Source organism: Hemitrygon akajei, chromosome 10 (genome assembly GCF_048418815.1).
Source record: "Hemitrygon akajei chromosome 10, sHemAka1.3, whole genome shotgun sequence".
Taxonomy (NCBI): Eukaryota; Metazoa; Chordata; class Chondrichthyes; order Myliobatiformes; family Dasyatidae; genus Hemitrygon; species Hemitrygon akajei.
Window position 1 is genome coordinate 164,617,239 of NC_133133.1, and position 25,464 is coordinate 164,642,702.

The window sequence follows — 25,464 nt, forward strand, 5'->3', positions numbered from 1 at the left end:
TGTCCAATCATCCCCCCCACCTAATTTACATCCTGGCACTTCTCCCTGCAGGTGACAGAAATGCTACACCTGCCCATTCACCTCCTCTCTTCCTCTCTTAACTCCATTCAGGGCTCCTAACAGTCCTTCCAGGTGAGGCAACACTGACATTTCCTCTAATTTTTTTTTTACAGCTGTGCAGACTAATCATTGCTCTGAGCAGGACACTTATCACATGACTTGGAATCTGTGCGATTCATTATAATAAAATTATTTACAGCTGCCTGCCATCAAAGGCGACGTGAGTGGGTGCAGTTCAGTTACTGCGCAACCGCGCACCTGTGCAGCTTCGAGGGAACAGTGGGCAACACTTCACCTGCAAATCTGTTGTATCCAGTTCTCCCAAAGTGGCCTGCTTTACATTGATGACTCCCGATGCAAACTGGCGACTGCTTTGTCGAGCACCTCTGCTCCATCTGCTGAAAGTGGAATTTCCCAGTGGCCAAGCATTTTAATTCCTAACCCCATTCCCTTTCCGGCATGTCGGTTCACGGCCTCCTCTTATGCTCTGGTGAGGCTACTCTTAGGGTGGAGGAGCAACATTTCATATTCCATTTGGGTAGCTTCCAAGCTGATGGCATGAACATTGATTATTCCTGCCCTCTTCCCTCATCTTCTATTCCCCACTCTGGCCTCTTGCTGCTTCTCCTCACCTGCATACCACCTCCCCCTGGTGCCCCTCCTTCTTCCCTTTCTCCCATGGTCCACTCTCCTCTCCTTTCAGATTCCTTTTTCCTCCAACCCTTTACCTTTCCCACCCCCTCTCGGCTTCACCTATCACCTTCTAGCTAGTCCTCCTTCCACTCCCCCCACCACTCTTTTTATTCTGGTATCTTCCCCCTTCCTTTCCGGTCCTGAAGAAGGGTCTTGGCCCGAAGATGCCACTTTCCTGCTGAGTTCCCCCTGTATTTTGTGTGTGTTGCTTTGGATTTCCGGCATCCAGAGAATCTCTTGTGTTTATGAATTCCCTTTACCTTGTTATCAAATCCCTTTGGTCAGAGAAAGATAATTCCTCCTATTCTCTGTTTCCTGAAATCTGGTTCCACATGCCTTTGTCATGAATCAATTATGTGGCATTTTATCAAAACTGTGATTGTGTGTGGGAGCATTATGGATTGCAAGTAAAACAGATTTGTTCTCACAGCATTTGCAGCCAGTACATTTCAGCATAGATACAGCACATAGCGCTGGAAGGAGGCCAATGCATTCCTGTAATGCAGCTTGACAGATTTTCAATGCATTTAAATTGAAGGGTGGAAAATCCAGCAAGCATATTACGGGCATGCACTCTCCTCAATATTTTTTCTATGTTCTGTCACAGAAATTCTTACAACAGAGAACATTAGGAATAAAATTTTCACCATTAATATTTTCATTTGTTCAAATTATTCATTATTATTTAATCGTCCCTTTTACAACTCGTACCAAATCAATGCTCATCATGGCATATGCGAGCATGTAGCTGGAGAAACACTAAAGTGAATCTTTACATCATCACTCCCATCACACAAGTAAAATGAATACAAAGTTTTACAATTCTCTCTACCTCCCCCCCCCCCCCACCCCTTCTTTATATCTCCTACTTACTAACTTCAGCCCTTAGTTCCCAGTGGAGCTTAGACCATTGATGACCTCCCGTCTTCATTGTCCTCTGAAGTCGATGATTTTAGTTCATCTAAGCTTCTCAATCCATTGCATCCACTGTACAGGGATTGGCTGATATAGCTTCACCAGAGCCCTGTTGGCCAGTCTTACCCATTTCTATCTCTTACGATGGGGATATAAGGTTGGGCTTTGAGATGCCGTTATCTTATTTCACCTAGCATCAAATCTTTAAAGAAAATTTGAGATAATTTTTAGGACACTAATTCAGCGAGCAGTGAGTCTGTATAACAGGCTAACTAGAGAAGCAAATGTTGATGAACTTTCAGAAAGTACATGAGTAACCATGACACAAGCTGAATGATAAAATTTGCATGCATGGAAGAAACAGGTGATATTTAACCCATCGTTTCTAAAGAATTCATTCACAGGCATTTTATTATCCTCCTGACTGGTCTGTTGTGACAGAATTTGATTAACAAGATAGGTCAACAGCTACGTTAATGTTGTACCATGTGACTGCGTGTATGCCAGAAGATGAATGGGACAATATTGGTACCCAGGAGGAAATCTGCAGATGCTGGAAACTCAAACAACACACACAAAACGCTGGTGGAACACAGCAGGCCAGGCAGCATCTATAAGGAGAAGCACTGTTGACATTTCCTGACGAAGGGTCTCGGCCCGAAACATCAACAGTGCTTCTCCTTATAGATGCTGCCTGGCCATATTAGTACCCATATTGATATATTTTGTGTGATTCTAGGACTGTGTCTGAGAGTGTTTAGGGTAGAATTATCAAGTCTGGATCCTAAGGAACAAAGTTAAATATTTTCCAAGTGGCAAAAGTTTACAAAAGCTGAAGGACCAAAATAATGTAGCTGGACCTGCATGCACATTAGTAAACTCAGGCACACAAGTACAAATAATAAATTTAGTGCAATGTTGGCTATTTTCCCAAAGGGGCTAAAATACAAATGAATAGATTTTGAGCTGCAGTGAAATGAATCTCTGATTGGATGTTATTTAGAGGGTTGTATTGACTCCAAGGAACCATACCTCAGAAAAGATACACACTTTGGAGGAGCGCAGTATAATATTGTGGTTGAAGGGGCTTAATTATCAGATCTGGCTTCATGAACCAGTATTGTATTAGCTTTAGCAGATAACGTTAAGGGTAAACTCATAGAGGTCTTAAAGGAATTGTTAGAGTAGAAGATAAAAAAAAGTACCTAGGGTAGACAGAAACTATTTTCTACTTGGGAGGCCAGAGCAATAGGACTCTTGTAATATTAGAGCAAGACATTCAGGAGTTATGTTTGGAAACACACCTTACAAATGAAATGGGAAATATGGGATGCTCTTCTCCAAAAAGCTGATTATAATCAATAGAAAAATTCAAAACTATAACTGATTTTTAAGTAACGGCAGTAACTGTTGTGGAACATGGTGCTGGGGCAGATCGGCATAATCTAGTTGAATGCTTCATCAGTGTGAGGAGTGCAAGGGTTGCTCCTCTTCTAAAATCATATGAACTAGTTAAAAACTGAAACAAACTGTTCACAATGTTAAATGCTTGCTTGGAGTTTGTGAATTGTAAAATAAAATTCTATAGATTTTAGAAATCTTTAATAAAGTAGAGTGGTTGAGATGCAGTGAAGATGAGACCACATCTGCAGAGAGTGAAAAATCAAGTTCAAAATTTGGGTTAATAACCCAGTTGCCAGAACAACAATCTGAAATTGGTCAATGGTCTGAAATGTAAAATCTGCTGTTCCGTTCACAGATGCTGCTAATTATCCCCAGTATTTGTTTTTGTCAGTTGGATTTTCAGACAGACAGACAGACAGACAGACATACTTTATTGATCCCGAGGGAAATTGGGTTTCATTACAGCCGCACCAAGAATAGTGAAGCAATATAACAATATAAAACCATAAATAATTAAATAATAAGTTAATCATGCCAAGTGGAAATAAGTCCAGGACCAGCCTATTGGCTCGGGGTGTCTGACACTCCGAGGGAGGAGTTGTAAAGTTTGATGGCCACATAATCTCTTCCAAAGAATGTCAATAAATGTTTGGATTTATAGAACATCTTGCTGCATCTTCGGCTGTCACATAAATTCCTTTGGAATTAATTACTTTTAAAGTTTGTAAAAAAATTGAAATCTTATAATGTTATAATTTTATATTGATTTTTGCATATACAACTTTCATTCTATAAGCTAATTGGCCAGACTAGAAAATCATTATTTTATCAATAATTTAAACACCCTAAGAATTAATGGAAATACAGTAAATAATAGTGTTTTATTATATTGGAGCAGTTATACTTCTGGGAAATATACCTCTTTTACACAAATATTTTAAAATATTCAATTGAAATCTGACTTGATGACAACCATTTAAATTGATATATTGTAATAAATATGTTCATGATTGGGTTGATCAGTACCATGAATATTCATAAAACAATTAGGAATAAAGTTTTGTATAAAGACTTTGTGCTGACATTTCAAAAGGTTTAATGTGCTCATTTGCTACTAGGCAAAGAAGATGTAAGGCCTTGTCGGAAATTAGATGTCAAAATGATCATAAGAAAAGATGACTGTCGTACCACTGGCGCTGTATGTAAAATCCTAGCTTTATTTTTTATTCTATTCCATAAACCCACATCTTGCAAATTACTGCTTTTAATAAAAAATTGCATTATAATGCAGAGGATTAGCGTGCAAACTTCCTTGCCAAAGGTTCTGAAAGAGTGTTTTGTCTAGTGGTTGCCAGCTAAACTAATCTAATTCTTATTAATGATTGTTTAACTCATTCACACACCAGAGAATGTAATGAATAAGTTTTAAAGTATAATAAACCTTATCTTCTTTCAGGAAAATAATGTAGAATATTTGAAAATAAAAGTATACTACTTACCTTTATTGCATGATAAATCTCTCCTGAAAGATGGATATTATAATTCTTGATGGTTAATTCTTTCCAGGTCCTTGTGGCTTCCTGTGATGGCAGGTGCCCATCCGCCATGATATTCAACACTAATATCAACAGCTATGCCAAATTCTGCAAGTGCTGTCGGGAAGTTGACCTCATAGACCAGACCGTGCCTCTTTACTGTGCGGGAAATGCCACTTGGATTAACTTCACATTTCAAGAGCCGACAGATTGCTCCTGTCGATGGAATTAAACTGCTTAAAGTATGGGTCAAACATGTGATTGGAGAATGGCCTAGAAATTGGTGGTTGTCTTACTAGAACTATGCTCAACATGACATAACAGAAGGTATTAATGAAAGCCGATCAGGAGGCATCATAACACCTGCAAGCGAAAGAGGCTTTCACCATTGAGCAGCCAATGTCCAACAGGCAGACATGTGCAGCTTTCGTTCCCTAAAAAAGACCCAATGCCCACTGATGGGGTGCGTAGGACTACTAGTACCAATGCCCATCGATGGGGTGCGTAGGACTACTAGTTTTTTTTAGAAGTAGCATTTCAAGGCAAGCAAATTTCTAGGCCAATCAACATTCAAGTCCACTTTTCAAAAATTTAAATACAAATCAACAAATTGTTATGTTAGGTGCTTTACAATTAACTTTTGTAAATTAACTATAGAATGAAGTAACTATTTTAAGGTAATTTTTCAGCTGTGACAGTGATGTACGCATAATCAAATAAAATTTGTATTAACCAATTTTAGATATTTCATGAATGATACTTTATACCTATTAATGTTTTGAGTATGTAATAAACATTGATTTGTATTACAAATGTATGTTAAAATAGTGATACATGCATTACTATCTTTGCTTTGAGCATATGACATAGATTTCTGATTTTGTGCCAGGCCAGGCAGTTTACCTTTAATAAACCCTATTGTTTGTGAATTGCTAGCATTATGAATTGTAAATTACAGTGTAGTATTACTTGATAAACTCATATTTAAGCAACAAATAATAAAATGGAAAATCGCAATAAATGATTGTGACTTCAGAACATCTATTGACAACTAAATTTATTTTCAACATTTGTTGGATTGAAACCAAGATAGCCGACAATGCCACCAAGGGCAACATCTTCCAGATGGTTCACGAAACAACAACTTTAACTTATTTTAAAAAGAGTTAACAATATAGTTTGAAAATGACGTTGGTATATTTAAAGGGGATGTTGATAGGTTCTTGATTAGTAAGGGTGTCAAAAGTTATTGGAAGAAGACAGGAAAATGGAGTTGAGATGAACAATTCTTTAGCCATGATTGGATGGTGCAGACTTGATGGACTGAATGACCTAATTCTGCTCAAATATCTTATGGTCTTATGACATTGAACATCTATCAACAATAGCAAAATGACTAGTTGAATTAATGTATGTTGCATTCCAATGTTGAAAGCAGTTTATCATTTGAGTATAAAAGAGGAAAAATTAAATTTAGCAATGGCATCAATAAATATGTGCAATAAGTGAACCAAGGAAAGTTGAGGGCAGGCATTGTATTTTAAAGGACAAACTGGAATGAATCGGCTTGAATGGCCAAATGTCAATCAGACATGGATTCTTGGCACTGGTGAGACATCATTTGGAATACTGTGTGCAGTTTTGGGCCCCCTATCTTAGAAGGGATGTACTGATGTTGGAGAGAGTTCAGAGAAGATTTATGAGGATGATTCCTGGAATGCGGGGCTAGCATATGAGGAGCGTGTGTCGGCTCTTGGACTGTATTCATTAGAGTATAGAAGAATGAGAGGGGATCTCATAGAAAGATTTCAAATGTTGAAAGGGTTGGACAGAGTAGATGTGGAAAGGCTGTTTCCCTTGGTGGGTGAGTCCAGGACAAGAGGCCGCAGTCTTAGAATTAGAGGGTACCCATTTAAAACAGAGATGAGGAGATATTTTTTTAGCCAGAGGGTCGTAGATTTATGGAATTCGTTGCCACATACAGCTGTGGAGGCCTGATCATTGAGGGTGTTTAAGGAGGAGATTGACAGGTATTTAATTAGTCAGGGTATCAAGGGATATGGGGAGAAAGCCGGAAATTGGAATTAGATGGGAGAATAGTTTAGCTCATGGTGGAGTAGCAGAGCAGACTCGATGGGCCGAATGGACCACCTCACCTCCTTTGTCTTGAGATCTTGTGAAAATTTCTGTCAATCTTGAATTAGCAGGTCCCAGGTACTGCAAATGACAAAAATCACTTTGATTTCATTTGCATGACACATGAACATTGCATAATGCACGAACGTTAAAGGGAAGCATTCTCAGCAGGTGGCAAGTAGTATAGTGAATGGCAAGGAAGCCTATTGAAGAATGATTCAAGGAAAGAAGTCATTCCTGCATTTGAAATTTCCAAGTCCCATGAAATATATCTTGACTCTCAGTTAGTCCCATGTGGTTATTGATATATCATAAGTTCTATTGAAATTCATATTTTTAAATAAATACCATTACTCTTAGATGTACTTATAGGTGGTTGGCATCCATCTGTCTTGAAGGACAGTGGGTGACGATAATGATCATCACAAGCCTGGGCCAGAGATATGGAGATCCTGAGATGCCCAGTCATTAAGTTCTCGCTCTCGGCCTCACCAGTGCAGTCCAAAGGAAAGCTTATGAAGCAATACGTTTGGCACCAGCTTGGTTCCAGGAGCTGCCAGAAGGATGTTCAATGACGTCCAGCCGCCTTAGGGGCTCCACTCCGGATTTGCTTTCTGGGTTTACTTCTGTAGCCTTCGTCTCTCCCGAGGCTGCCCACAAGGCAGTGAGGCTATTTACCCATAATTGGAGATCTGGTCCATGAGCACCAGGGTGTGTCCACACACTGGTGGGCCTGCGTGCTATGTGTGCAGGGGTCAGCCTCCCTCCCCATCCTCTGTAGCTTAGCCTGAGTCTCAAAGGAGTTCAGTTTCTGTGTGTCACCAGCGAGGAGGCACTACATGAAGCTTGCTGTTGGAAAGTCTATGTACTGGCAGGGAGAGACTTGCACATTCAGCTCTCCTTTCTGTGAGACTGCTAGCCAGCAGTGGAAGGTGAAAGTGAGAGCAACAAGCACTACCAACAACACTACCACACTATTTTGACACCTGTACTTATAGATTACCCCACAGAAAACAAACTTTATTTCCACATGGACTAATTTCTTGTGGAAATATCTTAAACAAGCACAGGGAGTGATATCACTTATTCACTCACTCACTCACTGAGATACAGCATGAAATAGACTCTTCTGGCCCTTCAAGTTGTGCCACCCAGCAATGCCTGATTTAACCATAGCTTAATCATGGGACAATTTACAATGACCAATTAATCCATTAACCAGTATTTCTTTGGACTGTGGGTGGAATATGGAGCACCCGGAGGAAACCCCTGTGGTTATGGGGAGAATGTACAAACTCCTTCCAGGCAGCAGCAGGAAATGAACCAGGGTCGCTGGTACTGTAAATCATTGTGTTAACAACTGCACTATCACATCACCCCCATTTTATTTGTATCTAATGTAGGAAATTTAGTAAAAAAGTATCTAGTATTTTTGGAGGGCCTGATTGAATTTCCCATACAACAGACAATAGACAATAGGTGCAGGAGTAGGCCATTCGGCCCTTTGAGCCAGCACCACCATTCACTGTGATCATGGCTGATCATCCACAATCAGTACCCCGTTCCTGCCTTCTTCCCATATCCCTTGACTCCGCTATCTTTAAGAGCTCTATCTAACTCTTTCTTGAAAGCATCCAGAGAATTGGCCTCCACTGCCATCTGAGGCAGAGCATTCCACAGAATGAAATGCATTGCAATTCAACCAAAGAACCAATTTATTGATATTCAATTCAGAAAATACAGCAACGTACATTTATAAAAGTTGCTGTAGACAAAGTGCAATGCAACTAGATTTCTTGGCAAAAATAATATGAACAGAAAGACTGTAACCCATTGTTTCAATCTGCTATATAATATACATTTAGAATACCAGTATACATTTAAATGCAATTACACATGTAATTACACTGTTACGGAATTATACTCAAGTGCAAGTGATGTCAAACAACATAATTTATCAATTTGACAGTTTAATGTATTGGGACGGAAGTTATAAATTTTACATCAACCTGTAATTATTAAATATAAACTAGGTAAATTGACCTTCTGAGCTTCTTGGATGTAAATCAATTTGGGTACTTTCCATCTTGCCATAATGGTCAAAACATTGCAATGTAAACCAAGAAAAGAATGATATAAAGCTTTGCTAAGTCAAAGACTGCAGAACAACATTTGTCAAAAGTGAAAATCTAGAGATTAGATTCAAGTTCTACTTAAAATTAAAGTAAAGCAAACTAGAGAATGCCTGCTCAATTCTTGAAATGTTGTTTCTTTTGGGTGAAATTCCAAATGTATTTATACACTAACAGCCAATGAAATATCTAAAATGACCTTAGATCATATTAGAAATGTTAGTTTCCTACTACGTAACATAAGTCAGAATACAAAAGCCACACATAGCATTAAACTATCTGACAATTTGATTCAAATATAAAAGGAAGAAAGTTATTTTTTCACATTTATTTCTTGATGCTTTCTTGAACGGGTTCCATGGTGTTTCTTTGTTTCATGTCTGCCTGTGGGAAGATGAATCCCAGAATTGTATTCTGTATACATACTTTGATTATAAATGTATTTTGAATCTTTGAACTACAGGTTTCATGCACACAATGCTAATATTTAGAATTATTAATATTTTTAATCAAATGAGAAATTTTGTCAAGTGTGAGTCCCAATTTTATTGACCGACTTTGTTACTTTTCTATAATAATATATTTATTTTTTAAAGTAATTTAATCTTTAATGTAAGTTAATTTAAAACAAGTTTGAAGGGAAATTTCATACATAAAATATCATTGCTCGGGTATACAAAACACAGCTGTAATATTGCAACATGAAATATCCTTAGAAATGCTATCATTGTCTGAGAGAATATTCACGCAGAAAGCTTGTTATGACAGATGTAGGCTCAGGATGCGTATGGAGGGATGATTATAAATTTTATAAACAACCCTCCTAAGTATTTCTCATATAAAACACTACTTTCTCATTATTTTTCCAAATAAGACTGCTTGCTCAATCTAAATTGAGCAATAATTTTATAACACTATGCTTGTTTTTTTGAAGGTCTGGCTGTAATGATGGGCACTAATCCCAAGTGGAATGATCAAGTGAGGTCTGTGATACAGAGGAATAGACCCAGGAAAATAGACTGTTAGGTGCATATAGATGGACACATACTGTATATTCACAACTTGTTGCAACTGGTGATGTTACCAAGTTACATGGGCATAAGTCAGAGATTTTGGCACCTTCACAATATCGTAATCACTCCAGTAAACTTTCTGGCAAAGATTTTTCAAGCTTCTGTCCAAATGCATCTCGAATTTCCTGAGTGTCAACTCACAGCCTATGGACCTCAATGTTATCACTATCTGTGGTATCCCACTGGATTGTTCTGATGCAGACATTGTAGAGATGTTCCTATTCAACTTTATGCTGAGTCCAATGTTGGCCCAGCCTCACAAAATTTCAGAGATCTTCCCTTCTGGCACAGTCTATGCTTTTTTTCTTACCTTCTAACGATGATGAAATCAGAGAACAAAAATTAAAGATAATTGACAAATGAATCAAAGTGAGTGTAGCAGATATCTTCCACTTACAAATATATTTTTCACCAAAATAAATTATGTGACCATGGGGAAAATTCTGTATCGTAATACTCACAACATGTTTTACCCCATCCTTGCTGATGTACAAAATTTTGCTTAATGAAACATTTTGTAACAAAAACTTCCTTAAATTAATGATTTTAGCCAATATCTGGCAAAGTATTATCAGAATCAGGTTTATTATCACTGGCATGTGTCATGAAATTTGTTAACTTAACAGCAGCAGTTCAATGTGACACATAATATAGAAGAAGAGGAAAAATAATATTAATAATAAATAAACATAGCATTAACATATTTCTTGACTGAATGCAACTGAGGCCTGACTTGCATATTATATAGGTTTAGCATAATTTCCTTAGTTATGCACTCTATTTCTCTATCTATAAAACCAAGGATTCTGTAAACCTTTTTAATAATCTTCTGAATATTTTCTGCATCCTTTTGAATGCACTGAAAATATGCTGATACATTTGTAATGGAAACATTTGCTAGGTTTTGGGAAGAAACAGAAGTGAGGTCAATTTTAAAGCTTTGGTGGCCCATATGACCACCTCTATAACTATGGCCGCCATTTAATCTTGTCCTAGACTAGGGGTCCCAACCTTTTTTATGCCATGGACTAATGCCATTAAGCAAGGGGTCCATGGACCACAGGTTGGGAACCCCTGCCCTAGATCAAGACTGCCAGGTACCCTACAGGAAAGATAAATGGCAGTCTCACAACTCCAAGTGATCTGAGTTCAATTCTGCTGTGAGATTGTTGATGAAGTCTTGCTGGGTTCAAGGGTCCATTTCTAAGACTACCTCTATGATTGTAAGTAATGGTGGGTGTGAACAATAATTGTGTAAAGGCTGTCAATTGTTGGACTATAACATGCAGCTGTCAGCCTTTAAACTTGAACAATACTTATAGATAGATAGATAGATAGATAGATAGATAGATAGATACTTTATTCATCCCCATGGGGAAATTCAACTTTTTTTCCAATGTCCCATACACTTGTTGTAGCAAAACTAATTACATACAATACTTAACTCAGTAAAAAATATGATATGCATCTAAATCACTATCTCAAAAAGCATTAATAATAGCTTTTAAAAAGTTCTTAAGTCCTGGCGGTTGAATTGTAAAGCCTAATGGCATTGGGGAGTATTGACCTCTTCATCCTGTCTGAGGAGCATTGCACGATAGTAACCTGTCGCTGAAACTGCTTCTCTGTCTCTGGATGGTGCTATGTAGAGGATGTTCAGAGTTTTCCATAATTGACCGTAGCCTACTCAGCGCCCTTCGCTCAGCTACCTATGTTAAACTCTCCAGTACTTTGCCCACGACAGAGCCCGCCTTCCTTACCAGCTTATTAAGACGTGAGGCGTCCCTCTTCTTAATGCTTCCTCCCCAACATGCCACCACAAAGAAGAGGTTTCAAAACCATTCTGCCAAGCTCTTGAACAAACAATTAATGTTTTTGGCTCTTTGTATGTCAAGTATATAAGCCTGTGCACTCTGTGACTTAGGTACACTTAATTTATTCTGGTGATCTCCCATAAGGTCATCACTATACATTTCTCACAATATATAGTAAAAAATTATCCCATATGAAGCTTTAAAAGAAATTGAAGCAAACTTGTCCCATTTCAGCAAGCTGGGGTCTGCAGTTTTGCACCTACTTAATTGCTGTACACCGATGCACCAAACTTTCTAATTGGAAAGACAGAAAGTGGCAGATGCAGAAAATAGAAATAGAATGCAGAGTATGCTGAATCTTTCACAAGGTCAGGTACCACCATCTGATTATTTCCAGCCTTTTCCTATGCTATATTTCCAGCACCTAGAGTTTTTGTTTTGTTCTTACTGTTGAATTTAGCGCTTGATCCTTAAGCCAAATTAATGCAAGTTCCATTTGTCATGTTTACCTTCTTCACCTTCAATGGACTTTGTTTTATTTCTTTATTTTGATGGCAAAGAACAAAACATGGTTTCACAGCCATATCTCCTTTGTCAGGGACTATCTCTGAAGTTCTATCTTTCACATTTTGGATCCAACCTTGAGTGCAGTTCAAGTCATAGAAAAGCATCAGGAAAGTACAGTGCAGAGACAGGCCCTTTGGATCATCTAGTCCATTCTGAGGCATTAAACTGCCTACTCCCATCAACTATAGCCTTCAATGCCCCTACTATCCATGTTCCTAACCAAGCTTCTCTTAAACATTGAAACTGAGCTCGCATGGACCACTTGTGCTGGCAGCTCATTCCACACTCTCATGACCCCTGTGTGAAGAAGTTTCCCCTCATGTCCCTTGAACCTTTTCACCTTTCACCCTTAACCCATGATCTTTAGGGTAGTCCCACCTAACCTCAGTGGAAAAAGCCTGCCCTATCTATACCCTTCATAATTTTGCATACCTCTATCAAATCTCCTCTCAATCTTCTATGTTCCAAAGGATAAAGTCCCAACCTATTCAATCTTCCCCTATCATTCAAGTACTGCAGACCTGGCAACATCCCTGTAAATTTTCTCTGCACTCTTTCAACCTTATTTACATTTTCCTGTAGGTAGATGACCAAAACTGCACACAGTACTTCAAATTAGGCCTCACCAATGCCATATACAACTTCAACATAACATCCCAAGGTATGATCGTCATTCATTCAAACACATGTATACAGCTAAATGAAACATCATTCCTCTGTGGGCAAGGTGCAAAACACAGCACATATAATCACATACAGCACATATAGCTTCGATCCAGTACAAAATAATATTAGCACAAGTCTCTGAGTGGCATGGCTTATACATTGACAGGTTGAAATAAGGTGCAAGGTGCATGTTCTTGTAAGACAATATAATGAAAAAGGATCTGTGCTTTCCTGGCATATATGACGTATGAACCTTTTTCTGGCTTTCAGCTGGGTACAGGTATCGATTTTAACAAACATCTCATGCCAAACTCTGCTATCTTCATCAGGGATGATGCTTGGGCACATCTAGTCTGGTGGTATTTATACCCCCATCGTCCGTCCCTCCTGATTGGTTAGTCCTCATTGTAAACAAGGTGGGACAGCGCAAACCTGATTGGAGGTGGATGCCCTAATCAGGAGGGGGTATAAATATCACCAGACTAGACATGCCTAGGCGCCAACCCGGATGAAAATGGCAGAATTTGTCATCCAAACACCGGTTACAGATGGTACCTGTATCAGCTGAAAGCCCAAGAAGAGTTTATAAGACAGTATAATGTTACTGATGTAGATATATATGACAGAAGTTGTGTTCAAGGCTGGTCCTGTCCCTTAAACACCGTCCACCATTTTCTATTTTATTCCTAATTTGAAAAATCTTAACTGGTCACTGGAACAGTTGACATGCGGAGAATGAAATGCATTCATCATAATATGTCAACACTGCATATGCAGAGTTTTGGCAGCACCGCTTTCTTTCAGTACTGGGCAACAAAGAGGTGGCGGTGTCCTTGTAAGATTTTGTATAGCTGTTAGCAGGCGGCAGCGAGTGGCTTTGGCCAATTTCGCCTGGATCCCCGCGCCCGGGAGGTGTCAATTCTCCAGCGGAGGGCAGGTGTCCCCATGGCGACACCATCCTCGCGGAACGAAGGAAACGAGGGGGAGCAGTGACCAAAGGTGATCCAGAGCGAGAGGGGCTGTGCTAGTTAACTGGTCGACCAGGCAGGAGAGGGAAACAGCCCAGGTTGATAAAGAGAAGCCAGAGCGCTGAAGCAGTACGTGGAAAAGCGCGGTCTTTTCAAGATCGCCAACTCTGCTCCAAGTTGAAGGTAATTCCGTTTAATTTTTTACCCATTCCGTCCGTTGAAACTTTCACTCTCAAACGCTTCAGGATTAATAATACCCAATACTGAAGGATACGACTTTCTAGCAATTATACAACACGCATCTTTTCCTATACGCTGCAATAACACAGCCTTGGCGCTAAACTAATATTCTCCAACATTATGCCTTAACTTAAAGATTTGACGATCAAGGTCGGATGTTTAGTTACTCTCCAGTGTAAGTTTGTTAAAAAAAAGAACTAACATTGTTTTTTTTTAAAAAATGAATAAGAAGTACAGAATCACTCCCCCTTTTATAAACAGGTGTGGCGTTAAGCCTGTTTTTAGAGAATCCGAGGCGCTTCCTGGTCACCTGCATACACTTTATTTAAATCTTTGTGGAATTAACGTAGGCGGAGAATGAGGACCTTGCAACATGTGCATTCTTCCACGATATCGGGCCTCAGACCTGCAGTTGCATTGCTCCACCTTGCCTTAAGCAATTTGTAAATTACGAACATGTATATTTTGCTGTACCTGACCATGAATGACATCGTGTTAATTTGAACGTGACTTTCTTATTATTTACGTTATTTATCTTGTCAAAGATTTGTATGACCTCTCCAGTGAAAGGAATTTATCTGTAGCGGGGAAAAAAATCTGGAGGAACTCAGGGAGCCAGGCAGCCTCTGGAGGCGAAAGGATGGTTTTGGGTCGAGACCTTGTATCAGGACTGAGTCGCTAAGTACCTCCAGCAGTTAAAATAACAGTAAAACCGATGGATTTATATTATCCATTTGAATGGACATTTATGCAATTCGATAACAGTATATAATTGGCTATTTCAGAAATACGTAATTTCTGATGGTTGTCACCACTCATAATTCTTTCAAATCTCTTACAGTCTTTCCTTTCGGTTAGTCCTGACGAAGGGTCTCGGCCCGAAACGTCGACATCGCTTCTCCCTATAGGTGCTGCATGTCCTGCTGTGTTCTACCAGCATTTTGTGTGTGTTGTTGTTTTAATTCATTTAATACTGCGCAACTAACCTTCCGCTGGAGATGCGCAGCAATTATCTGTTGCAGGCTTTAATTATGGTAAAAAGTATGAGATAGCACATTTAAGCAATCCATAAAAAGCTACAATAAAAATATAATGCTAAAGTAGATGCATATTTCAGGGGCACGGGGATTGGACGGTGGGAGGAGATACAAAAAGTAAAAGACTTTGGGAAATATTCTATAAGTACCTGCAGGAAAGACACCATCACACATGTTCGTTTACTGTGACACAGAGATTAACTGACCCTTCCGAATCAGGTTTAATATCACTGGCGTATGTTGTGAAATTTGTTGTTACCTGGCAGCGGTATATTGCAATATCTAATAATAACTGCCAATTACAGTAAATATATAATAGTTAAATTCAGAATCAGGTTTATTATCACCGGCATGTGAAGTGAAATTTCTTAACTTTGCAGCAGCAGTTCAATGCAATACATAATCTAGCAGAGAGAGAAAAAAACAATAAATAAAATAGAACATAATAATTAAACAAGTAAATCAATTACGTATATTGAATAAACTTTTAAAAATGTGCAAAAACAGAAATGCTGTATATTAAAAAAAGTGAGGTATTGTCCAAAGCTTCAATGTCCATTTAGGAATCGGATGGCAGAGGGGAAGAAGCTGTTCCTGAATCGCTGAGTGTGTGCCTTCAGGCTTCTGTATCTCCTATCTGATGGTAACAGTGAGAAAAGGGCATGCCCTGGGTGCTGGAGGTCCCTAATAATGGACGCTGACTTTCGGAGATACCGCTCCCTAAAGATGTCCTGGGTACTTTGTAGGCTAGTGCCCAAGATGGAGCTGACTAGATTTACAACCTTCTGCAGCTTCTTTCAGTCCTGTGCAGTAGCCCCTCCATACCAGACAGTGATACAGCCTGTCAGAATGCTCTCCACAGTGCAACTATAGTAATTTTTGAGTGTATTTGTTGACATGCCAAATCTCTTCAAATTCCTAATTAAGTATAGCTGCTGTATTGCCTTCTTTATGACTACATCAGTATGTTGGGACCAGGTTAGATCCTCAGAAATCTTGAATTAAAAACGTAGTGCAAAGAAAGTAGTGAGGTAGTGTTCATAGATTCAATGTCCATTTAGAATTCTGATGGCCGAGAGGAAGAAGCTGTTCCTGAATTGTTGAGTGTGTACCTTCAGGCTCTTGTGTTGCCTCCCTGATGGTAGCAATGAGAACAGGGCATGTCCTGGTGATGGGGTCCTGAGTGATGGATGCCACCTTTTTGAAGCACTGCTCCATGAAGATGTCCTGGACGCTGGGGAGGCTAGTGCCTATGATAGAGCTGACTGAGTTTATACTTTTCTGCGGTTTATTTCTATCCTGTGCATTGGCCTTCCCATATTAAGGGTAACGCAGCCAGTTAGAATGCTCTCCACGATACATCTGTAGAAATTAGTGAATGCTTTTGGCGACGTACCGAATCTCCTCAACTCCTAATGAAACATACCCAGCTGTCGTGCCTTCTTTGTAACTGCATCAAAATATTGGGCCCAGAATAGATCCTCAGAGATGTTGACACCTAGGAACTTGAAACTGTTCACTCCTTCCACTTCTGATCCCTCTATGAGGACACTTAGGTAACAGTTATAATACTAGATTGCAAGAGATTTATTTAGATTGACCTGGACATGACTTTCTGAGGCTAGAACACATTGTGCTATAAAATGCACATCAAGGTGAGAGTTCAAATATGTATGCTAATTAGATGTTAATTATACGCAATAAGTTTTGTACATCCCAAGGCAATTTAGTCTACACAGATTCCGACAGGAAAATCGTGATCTTTACAATAGCTTATTGTTGATTAACTCTTAAATTTTACAGCATGCCCCTGGTGTACAAAGTGCACATTCAGCAGTGAAGTTAAATATGACATGGAGCAGAAGGAAAGAAGTACAAAATTGGACAGAGCTGTTTATATTTATATATTCTTAAATATTCTAAAGCATGCATTTCAGGTAAGACTGTATATTATGTACATTTGAATTATAATTACTTTTTCGTAATGTTAAAGTGATTGTAAAATGCAATGTTGGCTAAATTGTTTTTATAACAGCTGGATAATAAGTTTGATTTTTATTAGTTGGTCTTGGATTGTGCTGTTGCACATTGATCAGCATAAGAGTAATTTGAAAAGAGTTAGTTGCTGTTCATAATTGTTCAAAAGTAAACATTTTATATGGTACCACAGATGTTGGTTGTCAAGAAATTTGTCCCTTGTCAGTGAGGGAGGGAGCCTGTGGCATGTCGGACTGTTGGGTAAACAATGGTTTTTGTTGACTGCACATCATGGTCTCTCTTAGGGGGCTTTGCTGTTGCTTGGTGGGTGGTGGGTGCTGACCCATTCTGCTGGAATGATTGGAGGGGAGGGGGGAGTTTGATGCTTTGCTGCTGGTTGTGCATGGGAGGGGAGAAAAGGGGCTTTGAGGTTCTAATGTTTTTCTGCCATTCATTCTTTTGGGGCTCTTCTATTTTTTTTGTGGATGTCTGAGAAGAGTAAGAATTGCAGGTTGTATACGGCATCCATTCTCTGATAATATATGGAACCATTTGAGCCAGCTGAACTTTTTCATTTAATGGATAAATTAGATCTTTGAAATAGGCAAATCGAGATCTTTCCTCATTGCAAACAACACTGAAAATACAGCAAAGCTCTGTCAATCCAGCTCAGAACTTTAGTAGTGCTGGAATGGTAGATTTCGGGATTGTTGGATGCAATTTCATTTACTACTTCAACACATTTTAAATACATTCATGCATTCATTATAAGCATAGAGTTGGAACCAGGTGAGCTGCAAGAGAGCTCAGAAAATGCAGCCCCAGTATTTCATACACTGAGGGTGATTTACCCACTACAAAGCTAGATTTTAAAATTGATAGAAGGATACTTACTTTTTTTTTAGAAGGATACTTACTTGAATATAAAGCATTTCAATGACAGATTTTATGACCTGTCCTCAGATTAGGGCTGTATAAAAGAACACAGCGGCACAATTATTTCTAAATACAGCGGGTTCCTGTTAATTGGTCCATTGGTTAATCAGGCAGTCACTTATTTGGGGCAACTCTTAAAAACCAAAAATTCACCAAGAATGCTGGGACTCCCTTTGTTTATTTGGGACACTATGTCACTTAATTAAGACAATGGACTGTTGCTGAACAGTTTCTAACTAACTTCAGTCATGTGAACTTGTGTGGCTGTTAGAGACTGCACGTGCTTAGAGCAAAGAGTTTTTAAGTAGCATCAGTTGTGTGACTTTGAGTTCAAAAAGTAGTGATTTTTGTCTCTGATAGTTGGTGAGAACTAAGCAATAAGACAACTTAGAATTGTTTTGCTCCGTGCAGTTTCAAGCATTCAGAAGTGAAAATGAAGTGATTTCGCTACTTCATCAAGATAGGAACCACAAATATCAACAATCATCTTGAATATTACAATGGAAGTGAAGATTTGGAGGATACAATTGCTGAAAGGATTTTATGTAGGCAGTCCATTATCTGCACTAGTTTTGTTAATTTACAGTCAATCAAAAGAACATGTCAATGTGTGTTGGTCATAGCCAATGAGCACAGTGGATAAAGTGGATAAGCCATTATAATGGGACATTTCCACTCTCTCATCCTTGGAAGTCTGGGTCAAATGGCATGTGTAGTCATAACAAACTGGGGTCTTCCTTGGCTGCAGTAGATAAACGTGACTTCTGTGCCATATCATGCCCTTCACTCTCAAACATTGCTGTTTTGACCTCTTGGCCATTGGATCTCACTGCTGACCTTAGTGCACTGGAGCTGACTTCACATGCTAGGACAGACATGAGGCCCGCCAGCTAGCTTCACCTGGCTTAGCCTGCCTGTCGAAGCAGTTTACCGGGGTGTGGCCACTGTTGCATGCTAACAGCTACAAGTGAGAGCGTGGCGTCTGGTAGGGAATTAAAGGTGAGTGGGTTGCCTCAGAATGGACATGACAAGCCCCTCCACCAGAAATTCCTCCTCATCTCCATACTAAATGGACATCCCTCTATTCTGACGCTGTGTCCTGACCCTAGACTCCCCACCATCCTCTCCACATCCACTCTATCTATGTGGACAGCTTCCTGCTGCTGTTGAAGAGCCATTCAAACTCGTCTGAGCTAAAGCACTGCCACTTTGAACTTGAATCTATTTTGGAGAGCTATAGTCTTCCTAAACAGATTGTACAGGGTAGTATTATGCAATTTCCTTCATTTAGCTCTTATAATGAACTACTGACTGACATATTTCTTCCTGAGGTACATTTTGATAGCACATTCTTTCCAAATGCTGATATATGGAGAACATGGGCATTTCTGAGAAGTTGGAAGGAAGGCAGTTGAAGCAAAACAGACAATGAGGTTCAGAGAAAATGATGAGGCTTGTGTGCTGACACCACCAGGTACCACAGTGGCTTTAAGTATTTTGGGACAACATGAATTAATGAACAGTACTTTAAGCTCTTTATTTCTATGATGATGTTCAACTACTTAAATGTTGTGTTACAAAAGATCCCCACATAATCAGAGCCAGTTTAGAAAATTAACTTAGCTTTCAATCTACCACTGCATAACTTCTGACACAAATTAAAAAGCACATTGTTTCTAGATGACAGACTGCACAGATTGCCAATTTGCTACGAATAGATCAACGCTGAGTGTTTTGGTGGAATGGAATCATTTCGCTGACAGAATGCGTGCAGACACTTACTTGATTACATATGGAACATTATCTCCACAATTTTCCAGCACTGTGGTGAGTTCAAAGTGAAGTAAAAACAAAGTAACAGTAAATTTAATTATCAGAATACTTACAACCCTGAGATTCATTTTCCTGCGGGCATACTCCGCAAATCTGTAGAGTTGTAACCGTAAACAGGATCGATGAAAGATCAACCAGAAAACAGAAGGCTACAAACTATGCAAATATAAATAAATAGCAATAAATAACAAGAGCATGAAACAAGAGTATTTAAAGTGAGATCATTTGTTGTGGGAACATCTCAATAGATGAGTGTAGTTATCCACTTTTGTTCAAGAGCCTGATGGTTGAGGGGTAGTAACTGTTCTTGAAGCTGGTGGTGTAAGTCCTGACGCTCTTGTACCTTCTACCTGGTGGCAGCAGTGAGAAAAGAGCATGGCCTGGGTGGTGAGGATCTTTGACGATGGATTCAGTAGCATTACTAAATACTAGTTTGAGATTATGAGATACTTATGAAAGGATGCACTTGTATTTCATGAAGAAGGTAACTTTAGATTTGGAGAGCATTGTTTTACTGGAGTAAGCTGAGTTATTGAAGGTCAAATGAGAACAAAAGCCGTGATCTATCTATCAAAAGCAGTGATCAACACATCTAATAAATTCAGTCACTAAAATATAAATGCATATTTTAAAATGCATTAATTTATTATAATTTACAGTAAATGAAAAAATTGTATAGATTGGAATAAAAACAAGTAACAACAAATTATAAACATGAGAAATTCTGCAGATGCTGGAAATCCAAAGCTACACACACAAAATGCTGGGGGAACTCAGCATCTATGGAAATGAATAAACAGTTGACATTTCTGGCTGGGACCGTTCTTCAGGACTGGAAAGGATGCTAGAATAGAAAGTTTGGTGTCGGGAAAGAAGGCTAGCTGGAAGCTGATAGCCAAATGGGTAGTAAAGGTCAAGGGCTGGAGAGGAAGGGAATTGGACCATAGGAGAAAAGGAAGGAGGAAGGGACCCTGGGAGAAGTGATAAGCAGGTGAGAAGAGGCAAAAGGTCAGAGCAGAGAATAGATGAAAAAGGGAGGGGGGGGGGGGGTGCAGGCGGAATTACTTTACCGGAAGAAGAAATCAATATTCATGCCGTCAGGTATGTTATTTGTAACAATAAATTGTTACACTTTTTTGGATACATTGTGACTGTAATAAGTATATTTGAGTGAATTTATTATGTCATGCACATCAGTTATTCCACAAAATCTTTTTGTTAAGGATAGTCTCCAAGCTGTTTAATTATTTCCCATCGTTAACAGTTAATTTTCATTTTGTTGGCAGAGATCTGTTCATGGATCAAGTATCATCTTGAATGACCTTCAAGAAAATATGAGCTATTATTTTACCATAAAATCAGTGACCAATGGGAAAATCGTAGACAGCAAATCATTCACTACTTGTAAGTACTAGTTCACCGTGTACTGCATGCTTTTGATTTACCACTGTGTGAAAGAAGGGGAAATACTCGTCATGGCATTTTTTTTTGTTTGCCATGGATTTTTTTCATGAAGTATTTTATGTTAAGAATTTGTATTTTAATGCAGGTATTTGTTTTTTACACTTTAAACTATTTATTGTTGAAGATTGTCTGCTAGTGTGATGTTAAACAAATGTGGAAGAAAAGCATTACAGATTTGACATTTATAAAAATGGTAATTCATTATCTGGTGGGAGGAATATTTTCTATCTTTCAGGTTTGTTTGGAGAACTTGGCATAAAAACAACTGTTTCAACAACTGCTGTTACATTCGATTGGAGTGAGTTTAGGACTGGAGGATTTTTAACTACGATAAGTCTAAATTTCACTTCATATATTGTGCCACCAACTACAAATAATTACATCTGGAATCGTTTAAAGCCTGGAACTCTGTATGGTTTCTCTTTGGAGTTCAAGCAAACACACCATGTTGGACTCAGTCTGACACAAGTATTTTATATGATTATTGAAACAGGTATGAGAAACAATTCTTTAGAGCATGGATAATCAGTCAATTTAAATTTATAAAGTTAATCATTCTGATAATTTTGGAAGTATTGTTTCATAGGAAACAATTTTGACATAAAGGTTAAAATATAATTATGATAGCTCAATTAATCAATGAACAAATGAGTTTCATATGAGACAAATTTGAAAGCAGGTATGCCTCTTTAAATGAGAGAAAATAAAGCATGCTTTGTTCCTCAGACTGATATATTAAAGAGAATTTATGTATAGATGTGCATATTAATGATTATTCATAAGTAAGTTTATAAGAAGGTGCAAGTGAATTATCTGAATCAAATACTCAAACACAACTCTGTTGTTGATGGAAAATTAAACTAAAAATGTTTCCTTTTAGTAAAAGAAATTGCTCTTGTGCTCATAGAGCACTATTTTAAAAAATACTCCTATCATGAGAAAGAGATTTTTCACTATATACCCCATATATACCTCGTAGATACTTAGATCAGGACACCCCTGAAGTCTCCTTCATTCCATGGAAAACAAGCCCAGTCTATGCAATCTCTCCCCATAACTTAAATCCTCCAATCTAGGAAACACTTTGGTGATTCTCTTCTGCATTCTCTGCTGATACAATATTGCTTCTATAGCATTGTGCCCAAAATTGCACACAATACTCCAAGTACGGTCAAACTAGAGTTTTATAAGTTTACAACATAATGTCCCTTCATTTATATTCTGTGCCCTGACAAATGAAGGCTAGCATTGTCATATATCTTCTTCATCTTCCTATTGACCTGTGAGGCCATCTTTAGAGAACTATCTTTAGGAAACTATCTTTTCTTTTCATTAGCTATCCTGTCATGCTGTACGCGGACAAATGACTGAACCCTGGTGTAAAGGAACAACAGAACATCAGTGGCTTGATCCAGTGACACCGCAAGACAGATAATTCTGAAACACAAGGAACCGTGATAATCAAGAGTCCACTTTAAATAATCATAATACGTGGAAAATCCGTACCAGTCAAAATAAACTTGGCAAGATGAAACCGAAAATACATGGGCTTAACCACTTTAGATAAGAAAACAATTAATAAATAAAGGTGCACAGGCTCATGATATTTATGTCATTAATGTCCTGCCAATTTCCCAGATATGTCTTGTTCCTATTTGAAACTCTAGAAGCATTACCTCACACTTAACAGAATTAAATCCCATTTGCCAATTCTCCACCTAACTTTCTACTGAAATACTACCAAAATTAGCTAAAACTAATCAGTGATAAGATTCATGAATAGTTCTGTAAGTTAAGGCTCTGGCATTCAGAACTACCTGCAGATCGGTGGAAATTTTTCCGGTAATGTTAGATGTGGAAGCAGGAATGCTGGTTGAGGACTTGTAGACTAGCACAGTTCAGATGCAAGATTGCTGCGTCTGCCAGAGAGATGATGCCAGTTTTGTTGATTTTTGGAGCCAGTTTACTGCAAGTGATAAATTCATTTTATATTTGCTTTTCTGTTCCTTTGGTCTCATGAAAAATGCTCACTAATTAGCAATTGTACAGTAGATAAAGGTGAAACACTTGCCAGTGCTTCCAACCATTGAGAACATCCACATGAAATGCTGTAGCATCCATCAGCAGAGATCCCCACCGCCTAGGCCATGCTCTCTTCTCAGCTGCCATCAGGGTAGAAGCTACAAGAGCCTCAGGACTCACACCACTAGGTTCAAGAACAGTTACTAACTCTCAACTGCCAGGCTCTTGAATAAAAGGGTATAACTACACTCAACTTCACTTGCCTCAACACTGAAATGTTCTCAAACCAATGATCTCAGTTTAAGAACTCCTTATCTCATTATCACGTGTTCTCTTTATTTATTGCTGTTTATTTATACTTGCATTTGCACAGTTTGTTGTCTTCTGCACTCTGGTTGATCTTTCATTGATCCTGTTATAGTTACTAGTCTATAGACTTGCTGAGTATGCCCAGAGGAAAATGAATCTCTGGAAAATAAATATGGTAACATATATGTACTTTGATAACAAAATTTACTTTGAACTTTGAATTCTGGAGTATTTCTCAGATGTTGAATAGGTTACAGCACCACTTACCATAAACAGTATATTTTTTGCATTCATCCAGCAGAGCTTGTATTAAAGGACCAAATTTCTATCGTTCTATTTATGGAGCTCTTAGAGATGAACGAATGAATAATTGTTTTTGCACTTGCAGCACCATGTCCTCCTGGTTGGATTGGGTCATTTTACAGTTGTTACTGGATTAGAAAAGACTACAAGAAATGGAGAGATGCTTCAAACTACTGTGAGTCAGTAGCTAATGCCGTTCACCTTGTTGACATCAACACTGAAGAAGAGTATAGATTTCTGTCTTCCTACCTGAGGTCGCTGAATGACTTCAGCATGTTATGGACTGGTCTAAATGATATTGATGTAAGTAGGAAGTCTTCTGTTTTGTATATATTTTGAAACCATCAACATAAAGAACATCCACTGGGGTAGAGCACCACAGAGTTGTTGAAAACTGTAAAGCAGGCTGTGATCTGCCTTCATGAAAAGAGAGATCAGTTTCCTTGCGCAGTTATTGATTTGAATGTGAAATTTCCTGTCACAAACAAATGTTGTGTCAGTTTTCACTATTTTCTTAGTGTGAGATAGTTCATTAGAAACAAAGAATGATTATGAAACAGTAAGAGGATTAAGTCGATTTTGCACCCTGTTTAAAAAGTACTACGGCAAGTGTTATTGTTGTAGGGTTTATTTTGGTCAGTCATGTCCCAGGAATCTATGCTTGTGTTCATGACATGAAGCTGATGCCTGTTGTAGACAGCTGTTTTACATCCCTCACTTTCTGTGGGAGATAGTGAATGTTAATTAGCCAAGGGAGTACTTCCTGCCTGCATTGAGATCATCATGGAGATTTAGTGGATGCCAATTATGATATATTTATTTTCTGACCAGATAATTACATTTTTAACCTTTGCTATCAAGGTTCTGAGTGCACAAACATTTGATTTAGAAAAATAAATACTTTATAAATTGTAACAATAGCCTTAACAGCATATAAATATGAAAATGTGAAAATAGAACATTTGGTCCAACCAGTATATTGTGGTATTTATCCTTCCCATGGGCTTTAGTTGTAATGCCATTGTGCAATATGCCTTCATCTGCTTTGCCACATGGAAACTTATTTCTAAATGCCGTAATTACTGTTATTTCTATTACTATTCAGCCATGGTAGTAGATTTCATAGCTTCTCAAAGAAATATCTTCAAATTTCTTTTTTTTTTGCATTCCTTCAGCCAATAGTAAACATCTGTCTTGATCTACATTGCTTCTTCATTTCTTAATTGTCAGATTTAACTCATCTACCAGAAATGTAATCTAGTGCTGCATGTGTTTGTTTTGGTTAAAATGGTTGCTTTAATTATAATCAACTGAACTATCAGAAAACCTTTCAGATTCTTGTAATTTTAATTGAATATAGGATCAAGCTTTTTAATTATT

General features: G+C 38.4%; 2 protein-coding genes across 2 annotated transcripts in view; both read left to right on the forward strand.

Moving 5' to 3' along the window:
• The window catches only part of otogl (otogelin-like), a 165,150-nt gene extending 159,533 nt beyond the window's left edge, over nucleotides 1–5,617 (forward strand). Inside the window, exons 58-59 of the mRNA XM_073057619.1 lie at nucleotides 4,191–4,270; nucleotides 4,639–5,617. Of these exons, the coding sequence (XP_072913720.1) occupies nucleotides 4,191–4,270; nucleotides 4,639–4,839 (281 nt within the window). The 3' untranslated portion in view covers nucleotides 4,840–5,617. The remainder of the gene's footprint in view (nucleotides 1–4,190; nucleotides 4,271–4,638) is intronic.
• Nucleotides 5,618–14,032: 8,415 nt separating this feature from the next.
• The window catches only part of ptprq (protein tyrosine phosphatase receptor type Q), a 167,236-nt gene continuing 155,804 nt past the window's right edge, over nucleotides 14,033–25,464 (forward strand). The window contains exons 1-6 of the mRNA XM_073059606.1: nucleotides 14,033–14,146; nucleotides 17,044–17,177; nucleotides 19,834–19,980; nucleotides 21,273–21,390; nucleotides 21,686–21,943; nucleotides 24,170–24,387. Coding sequence (XP_072915707.1) covers nucleotides 17,094–17,177; nucleotides 19,834–19,980; nucleotides 21,273–21,390; nucleotides 21,686–21,943; nucleotides 24,170–24,387 — 825 coding nt within the window. The 5' untranslated portion in view covers nucleotides 14,033–14,146; nucleotides 17,044–17,093. The remainder of the gene's footprint in view (nucleotides 14,147–17,043; nucleotides 17,178–19,833; nucleotides 19,981–21,272; nucleotides 21,391–21,685; nucleotides 21,944–24,169; nucleotides 24,388–25,464) is intronic.